The 9,069-nt window shown below is 40.8% G+C and overlaps 1 protein-coding gene across 1 annotated transcript; it reads right to left on the reverse strand.

Moving 5' to 3' along the window:
* Positions 1–705: 705 nt before the first annotated feature.
* On the reverse strand, positions 706–7,253 carry hcn5 (hyperpolarization activated cyclic nucleotide-gated potassium channel 5). Its single transcript, XM_026144606.2, has 10 exons — positions 6,904–7,253; positions 5,789–5,975; positions 5,112–5,216; positions 4,803–4,940; positions 3,204–3,365; positions 2,920–3,013; positions 2,680–2,807; positions 2,087–2,233; positions 1,570–1,807; positions 706–1,100 (listed from the first exon to the last, which is right to left on the reverse strand). The coding sequence occupies exons 1-10, from the start codon at positions 7,086–7,088 to the stop codon at positions 928–930; spliced, it is 1,557 nt and encodes a 518-aa protein (XP_026000391.1). The 5' UTR covers positions 7,089–7,253; the 3' UTR covers positions 706–927.
* Positions 7,254–9,069: the final 1,816 nt, after the last annotated feature.

A 9,069-nucleotide genomic window follows, 5' to 3' on the forward strand; every position in this document is an offset into this window, starting at 1 on the left:
GAGCACTCACAGGTAGATCAAAGATAAAACAGCTGGTCTAAACCAGTGGTGGGCATTTCATTTTTCCAAGGGACCACATGAGATACGGACTGTTCCAGATGGCCGCACTAATTATTTGTTATTATTGGTGTAGCCCTCCACAACAGTCCCTAACTGTGATAACTATTTGAAACAATTGGCAATAATTTTACTGTATGCCTTTTGCATAAATAAGTTCCTCCAACAGCCAAATTAGTGTAAAACTACTGCTCTCCTTATTGCTTACATTTGACCAAATTTTTATTCTTTTGCCACAAATAATATGCACTGACTGAGTATTTTAGTATGAATGTAAAATCCTGTTTATTTCCATAACCTGTCTAAGAACTTACCCCAGTCTAGAGAAATCCTAGAATAGCCGGAGTGCCCAGTTTCTTGTTGCTGCTTACCTATACAGCTGACGTAACAGAAACGATTTGCCTAGCAACAAAAATGGCTAGTTTATATAGCGTAAGTGTTGTCTTTCAAAATGAAAAAGATAGTGGAAGGGTGAAAGGCTAGCAGGCACATGTGCATACAGCCTACAGCAAAGATGAATTAATGATAAGTATTTCCTATGACCATAAGGATGTGAATGACCAGATTTCTCTGTGTTCCATGTAAACACTAAACCAGGATAAGCTTCATTACTGGGATACGGAGAAGAAGGTGGCTGAGATCAAATCCTTCACCATGTTTACTGTTGTTTATTACTGATAACTGTTGGATCAGCAGACATAATAATTCCTAGATTGAAAGACTTTAAAACTTTCCATAATGTCCTTGAATAAGAGTCCAACTGGCGTCCATGTGGGTGAGTCTCATGGTCCATGACGCAACTACCTAAAATGCCCAAGAAACGCGTCGTCCTTTTAGGTAATACTGTAATTCCAAGTGTTGTTTTTGTTCTTACACGAGTCCACCATCAGAGTTGAGCAGAGCCATTTTTTCCAAGTCCTTCCTGACATCTGGGAAGCCCTCCAGCGCATCCTGAAAGTCGTCCCAGGACAGAGAGAAACACTGGCAGTCGGTCAGTGCTTTCACTGTGGCCAGATGTTTGCCCTTGTTCAGCACACATGTCTCTGTACACACAGAAGGGTCCGTAAGACTGTGGTTAATGAGCAAATAAAATCTCATGACGGGGATGAGATCTGACAATTAATCCTAAATTAAAGCTGAGTTGTCCGAGGGAGGCCTGCTAAGCTTTAAACGTCGCAGAGATCTGCTGCCAAAAAGATTTGGAAGTGTGCGCATGTAATGATGGAGAATTAAAGAAGTCAGCCAAATTGGCAAAAAAGGAGAAGATTTAATCACTTTGGTTCAACACTGTTCTTCTAAAACACAAATGGCAACAAAAAAACAAACAAATAATAAATATTCTGCAGAGGAAATAATTTGGAAACTTTTCAAATTAAACACATGACACATGCCTAAAATTGAACCCCTAACCATCACCAGTTATTTTTTTTATTGTTTTGCAAGGCCTGTCTTAGAGCTCATGAATTATTATTAGACACCGGCAGCAACTATATTTGAGTAAATCCAACTCACCTCCAAAGAAGTCTCCATCACACAGTTCCCTTTCATAGGAATCGGTCTCCACAAGGACCTGGCCATGATCGATGAAGAACATGCGGTCGCCCGGGACATTCTGTCGGACGATGATGTCTCCTTCCTGGAAAACCTCGTACTGCAGTTTGAGGAGGACGGTGTTGATAAAGCTTTGATCTCTGTTCTGAAACATCGGCACGTTTCTCAGCAGCCGGCTGCACATCACTGTCACAATTTGCTGAAAAATACACACAAATGAACAAACACAAAGCTTGGTATGACAAATGAAGATAGACGTGAGCTAAGAAACAACAAATCACACTCAGTTCAGGCAAGATTAAAGAATGAATGAAAAACAGATATTTATGTACACTGAGTGAATGTGACCAAGATACACAAAAGCATAACTGTGAATCTGTATGTATGAGGATGACATCTCATATAGATATCAATATGAGATCAACCAAAACAAATCAATCTCAGCCAGTTTGGAGATTAGCAATAACCCCATCTATACCTCTTTGAGTGCTGAGGACACGGTGTCCATGACGTCCTTCTCATCAAACCACTTCCCTCCATAGCGAGCCTGGTAGTAGTTGTTGATGCGAAGCTGCAACTCTGGAGGGAGCTTCATGAAGGCCATGTAGTGCTCCAAACGGCTCATCTGTTGAAGATGGATAGAATATATTACATTAGATTACCATGTATAGATTATATCATAAGTTTTAAATATATTACTTGAACAATTGAATTCAGAATAACGATAAGTGATTACTTGTCAATAAAAGTTCAATCTAACTACAAAAAGTCTAAATTAATCAGGAAAAAATTCATTTAGAAATTACATATGTTGAAAGGAACTCAATATATTTTCACTACTGCTAATTTCTATTATTTCCGATAGAATTCAGGTAGAATTGACAGAAAGTAGAGGAATGACAAAGGTTTGGTGAGCCAGGAACTAAATCATGGCTTTAGTTGCTTAGGGCATCTTAGCCAAGCAGAACGTATATACTGTGCAGTGCTTCCCCCCCGTTTTTAGTCGGTTTAACCTGTTTATTTCTACACTGTACTTGCTGTTTAAGGAGTATAAGTGTCACCCATGAAGACCTTGCTCTTGTACTCCTTGGCCGCTGGGTCAAGGTTGGCGATCATGGCTGTCGCATTGGCCACGAGGACGGTGTACATCAGACATCCGGACACCATGCTGACCATGACGATCCACATTTCAACATAATCTAGAGAACAAAACAAAGACATGCCAGTGCAGTTGAGTGTTCACATCTGAGGGAGAATATAGATCATATTTGCTTTTTAAAGTGGCAGAGAAAGAAAACTTAAACTCCTAACTTGTTGGAGCGTCCATAGAGCCATAAGAGAGAGCAATCATCTGGGAGAGAGCTCGGAAAACACCCCATGAGTACTTAACGATGACCGTGGCATTCTGAAAGGAAAGGTTCAATCATTATTGTCTATTATTTATCATCGTAAGACAGGCTTCTAGGTTAACATTGTTAATTTTTTTTCTCTTTTTCTCATTATTGCATTTTTACAGTCCTTAATTGTCTACATTGAAGACAAAGCGAGAGCTACAAAACATCTCAGTAAGCACTGATGTGTAAAATGAGCTTCACCATCAGGTTTTCTTTGCGGACCCAGCAGTCGTTGGGAAACTCCTCCAGCATAGGCACAAAATACTGGATGCATCCGTTCCAGTGGCACAGCAGGAAAATCATTGTGAAGAGAGACATGATGCGGATGAACAGGCGAACCACCTCCAGGTTTGCATTTGACACCTGTCAGGAAAAGGGTACACGACACTTGGTCAGCGGGTAATACACAGCATTACACTGTACTGATAGAGTGTTTGACCGAGTGGACATCTTTGCAGCAGCAAACAGGGTGTACACTTGTTTTAGGGTCAGCCAGCTCTTTCTACTGTATTAAGGATTCATATTCACTCATATGAATGTTGTTGTTTTGGGGTGTGGAACAGCCATGATTTAGTTATTTATTGGGCAAGCTTGAAGGATCAATTTGACCTTTTTATCGTTCTGGTTTATTAGAACCCAGGTCTTACTTTAATAGTTTTGTTCATTGTTGAAATATACAACATTGCACGATCACTTCAATACAGCGAGGTCAGATGGTACGAGAAACATGAGGAGCTAGGCTGTAAGTGAGCCGGCAGTTTAGTCAGATTATCTTAACCACCTCATTTGTTAGCCCTGTGATGGGTCTGATGACCTAACTAAGGTGTACCTTGCCTCTCACCCTATCACAGCTGGCTCCAACCCTACACAAGTGGAGAGTAAAATATATGTAATGGACTTTATTTGCAAGTAAAATAATGGTAATTGCAAAGGAAGGCTGAGAGAACACGACTGCTGTAAGAAGACAAGCTCAAAGTTGGAGTGGGACGTTGATGTGTGAACTATGAGGAACATGTGGGCTAATGGTTTAATCATTTTCTTGTGCCAATGTACATGTTTGATCATTCAGCTGCTTGTATTTCTAGCTTAATGTGACTTCAGAAAAAAAGATAATGTTTTTTAATAAACTCAAAATATGCTCTAAGGACAGATTTCTTGATCCAAACCTAATTTACCAGTCAGTTAAAAGCACACTACCCACAGATGCCACAAACTGCCACAACGGACAAGAAGCTTAGTGCAACAAGAACACCTCCAAAACGCGAGCGACGTGTTGATAAAACACTACATTAACCCTCAGCCTGCCACTCTACCATGATCTGATTCCTGAACAGAGCCCAGACTTTTGGCTGCACGATCTGTTAGAGATGAGACAGGCAGCTTTCATCAAAAGAGAAAGACAGCTAAAGCACAGCATAAAGTTTCCAGGATTTATGGGAACCCCCAACAAAACACACACTACAAACCATTTATTATTGCAACTAGATAGATAATGCAATAAAAACACCTTGCCAGAGAGATAACAGTGTTGTTCTATATGAAACTGTCATTATATTGACCATTTGTTACATAAACCCATGTTGATTGAGCCCAGTGTTTCTGTATTTACTGTTTACTAAACACCGACAGGCAAATTCACTTAGAAAATAAGCATATCGCCCATCAGTGCACGAGCATGACATTGCTAAGTGTCAGATTTGTCACTAGAGCCCGGTGTCGTAAAGTATCGGCAGCAGGGAGGAGAAAGGCTGATTGAATTTCAGAGGTGAGCTTTGACGACTCTCTGGCATTTAAACTTACTTTCTCCACTTCGTTGAAGAACCGGACCAGCCTGGAGACTCGAGCCAGCCTGATTAAACTGAGGATCCGCACAAACATCAGTATCCTCATCATCTTGTTGGTCTTGGAGGGGTTGTCATCGTTGTGGTAATGTAGTCCCTGACATTGTACATTAAAAATGCTGCAATTAGAATCTTAATCCACCTCATTTGCTCATTTATAACTTTGCTTAAGTGTCAGCAACGCTTTCTTGCTTTTCTAAGTGCTAACATATACAGTACAGAAGAAGTACAGTGTTGGCTTTTCCTGCCTCTTCCTCTTTATTATTACCGCAAACAGCAGTATGTAGCCAATTGGGAAAGCTGCTATAACGTCTGGAATGAACCATGTCCTCAGGTAGCTGACTCGGATCCGCTTGATATCCAGAATTGCTTCCTGTAAAACAGAACAGAGCAGCAGAGTGAGCAGATAGATGAAGGCGCCGTTCACCATGTGCTACAATCGCATGTATAATTTAACACTCGAACTAAAACAATATTTGGCGAGTTCATCCAAAAGTAAGTGAGTGTGATGTCAGACGAGCTTGGCAGGGTTCTGAAAATGTTACAGAGGCACATGCATCAATATTTCAAGCAGACCAAGAGTAAATCTGGCAAAACCAGATGTGCGGTCGAGAATAAACACAGGAAAAACATCACAGATGGGCCATTAGGAAGACAGAAGTCACGAAACACGAGCCAGCGAAAACAAACAGGACATATTGCGCATAATACTTAATTTGAAATGTTATACTTCTCATTCATCCACAACATCATAATCCCCGTTACAAAATCAAACAGCAGTAGCCGTTTTCGCCCGTGTCCAGGAGCTAAGGGGGATGCCATTAATCTAGCCTTTCGTGTATCGAGTAGATTACAGATGGTGCAGAGATGGAATGTATGCGCTCGTCTGCACCCGGATTATAGACTTCCAGATTGTGTCTGAAAATAGAATATAGCCACTCTCACCTCTGCGTCCTCGGTTATGATCCCCGTCCGGAAATTCAGTGCCACATCTATTAGGAACAAAGTGTCTGAAAACACGTTAAAGCCTTCCCATGCCAGCCCGCTGTTTCCGTCCAGAAAGGCTATCTCCATGGGAATCCCAATCAGGTTCAGAAATGTGATGACCATCATGATCAAGATGTAGTAACTCCTAGGGGAGGAATGACCACAAAAACATATGTGTGACTTTCCAGTAACTCTTATTTTCCATGTCACAGTGTAGTGGAAAGTCTCACATCATTTGCTAAAAGAACTCATTAGATAGCCGGTAAGGCAAGCCGATTCATGCACACTAAATACTCTGATAATGTAAGTGTACATCTCCTCAGCCAGGGTACGATTGCCAGGCTCAAATAACTCTGCTCTCTGATCTCAATTGTTTCATTCCCTCTCTAATTTCCCTCCATCTGATCATCTTACAGACTAATATTAGCAATCCTGCATATATAATACAAAACCAGCTCTCTGTGAAAACGCGTTCCTTAAAGAAGTCATTTGATAGGTCCGTATTTTTCTTCTAACTCGGTTATTTCTTATAAACCTTGGATCGTTCTTTTAGGTTTCTTGCGTCACTTTAAAATCTACTTGTTTCCTTTTATCCTAAAAATAATGCATCTTATTGTCGGCTTTATTTCTAAGGCTTTCTCTATTGTGATATCAGAAGAAAATCATTCTCATTGCCAATTAATGACTGGATGAATAAATACTGTTTAGCATTTAACACTTTAAAAGTTTAACCTAGAGGACTCAAGAGGAATTCCTCTTCTGTCTCATCCAACAACGGTGTGATTTATGTAATATGGTAAACTTATGGTACTCAGTAAATCTATACGCAGTATCTATATTTGTTTTCATTAATGCACTTATTCTAATGATATTCAAAGGAACAAGTTAATGCATTGCACCTTTGTATTTCCGGTAAATACTCCAAAAACTGAACTATAACATGTATAATTATTCATTAAATGTAAGGGAGAAATTAAGTAATCGGTTAACTATAAAAACTTGCAGAGACAGACCAAAGAAACAGTGGAAGTGATATGCATGACTGACCTCAATCTATCAGATATATTAAATACCTCATGAGGCTGAAAGGGTGAATGACAAAGACTCCACTCTCCAGCTGTCGGATACACTCCTTCTCCACGGCCACCTCGCTGCCGTACACGTACAGGGACTGTCTGTTCAGTTGCGGGAGAAGCAGGGCTCTCCATCCACAGTTGGCTTTGGTGCATGCTACGTTGGGACCTTTCAATTTCTCCATGGCCAACTTTAGTTCCCTGTGATCAGCCGAATGCCATCCTCCCCTCTGCTACTGCTGCTTCTGCCTCTTCTGAGGATGAGTAGAGCCTGACTCTACCAGCTCTGACCTCTCCTATTGGTCACAAGGTAATATTCTAACAAGCCTCCCAACCTCAGGGCTTATTGAAGCTGCGCGGAGCGAGGCGAGTGGATACCCGCCTTTCTGCTCGATCCCTCCCTCCCTCCGCACCCTCTCCGTCTGCCTCTCTCTATTTCTGCCCCACTCCCCCCCTACACTTCTTTTCTTTTTCACCCAGCTCATCAACTATTCAGTATCTGTGTCTCATCCCCACATAAATCAAGCCGTGTCAAGAGGGCAAGGTCCAGCTCACATTAATACCAAAGACAATGATGGGTGTGTGCCTGTACAGGGGATGGGAAGGGATCGCAATTATTGTCATGTGAAATATACATCTGGCAGCATGTACAGGGACAAGTTCAACCTGGGCCACCTCTAACTGGGGATGTAATTAAACCCTGTACTGTGTTACCTGATACTGTACATATGCATGCAGCTTTGAGCCAGCTCCCATGTTGTTTGTTTGCACATATCACATCAGTAACAGTAAACAAAACAAAGGCTGAAATATTTATTTCCCTGGATGACAAAATGGAAAATTTGGAGATGATTTACCTGGATCTTTTTTGAACTCTGTTGGGTGGGTGGGATTCATTGCAAACTTGTTAGTTTAGCAAACGAAAAATAAAACTGATATTAGAGGTTGTGCCAGCACAGTGGGATTAACTTAGAGACCGTGTCAGTGGGTAAGGTGAATTACTGGCAGCTTAGGCCATGGGATGTGTCTAATAATGTGAGCTACATTTTATGAGATGAAATCTTTTTTAATAACTTTGTACAACTGTCCCTGTGGAGAAGGGTACAGGAAACAATAAAAATGGTCGTGTATAAGAAAATTCTCTCTGTTAGAGTCCAGACTTTGCAGATTTGCAAGGGAAATGCTGTTGACGTGATTGATGTGTGTGTGTGTGTGTGTGTGTGTGTGTGTGTGTGTGTGTGTGTGTGTGTGTGTGTGTGTGTGTGTGTGTGTGTGTGTGTGTGTGTGTGTGTTAGACCTGTGCCAACCTGTCCAGGTGCACAGTCTCTTTCCCTCAGTGTGTGTCCTAAAATAGGCTTCAGTCCTTTGTGACCTCAAATGTAAAAAAAGACTTTTACGAGATTACTGGATGTCATACTGATGTAGTTTTCACTTTCACTGACATGTAAGTGTTAAGCGCTGAATTCAGGCTACATGTCTTCAAATAATAATGCAATGTCTGGCAGAGATCTGGTTGAGTGACGGTGATGTGTAGGTTTGCTTCAGAGGAAATGATTACTGAAACCAAAAACGAATAAATTAATGAAGGCGAGGAAGGAATTTAGTTTTTACGACATTCCAAAAACAACATAAATTGCTTTTCCAGTGATTTTCTATGACTAAGAATGTATTATATTTTTTTCTTGGTGTATTTGGCTATGGTTAATCTAGTAAAGTTAAGTAAAACAATATTAATATAGGATACAAACAATGGATTTAACACATTACACACTCTGTAAGCCATTTACCTCAACTTCCAGTTCTGGCATTAAAACATACACAACACATTCAGGACATCTGTAGTTCAGGAGGTACTTTTGGTTGTTTGCTAATCAGAAACTCGGTTCATTCTTTTTCAAGATACTGAACCTCAGATTGTCCCCGATGCATGCTTTGGATGACTGCATGGTTGTTAGAAAGCCATGACAAAAGCAGCTCAGTGAGTAACCCAACCTGCAGTTTAGTTGCAACTGCCCTTCTTTGTTTTCAGTGTATGTCACAAGTTCTCTGTTTCAAATACTAATCAAACAATAGTAAAATAGGAGGCCTACATTTGTCAGAAGCTGCTGAAAGTTTTCTGCCAACTGGACAACAAGGCATCGGGCGATCAGGACTCAAACTGTGGCT

This window comes from Astatotilapia calliptera, chromosome 16, assembly GCF_964374335.1.
Source record: "Astatotilapia calliptera chromosome 16, fAstCal68.1, whole genome shotgun sequence".
Classification (NCBI taxonomy): domain Eukaryota; kingdom Metazoa; phylum Chordata; class Actinopteri; order Cichliformes; family Cichlidae; genus Astatotilapia; species Astatotilapia calliptera.

Bases quoted from the DNA above. Each gene is read 5' to 3' on its own strand.
- hcn5 (XM_026144606.2), bottom strand. From the start codon at position 7,088: ATGGAGAAATTGAAAGGTCCCAACGTAGCATGCACCAAAGCCAACTGT. The intron at 2,808-2,919 runs GTTAGGAGTTTA...TTTGTTCTCTAG, and splicing joins CTCTATGGACGCTCCAACAA to ATTATGTTGAAATGTGGATC. The intron at 1,101-1,569 runs GTGAGTTGGATT...CTGTGTGTACAG, and splicing joins TGATGGAGACTTCTTTGGAG to AGACATGTGTGCTGAACAAG.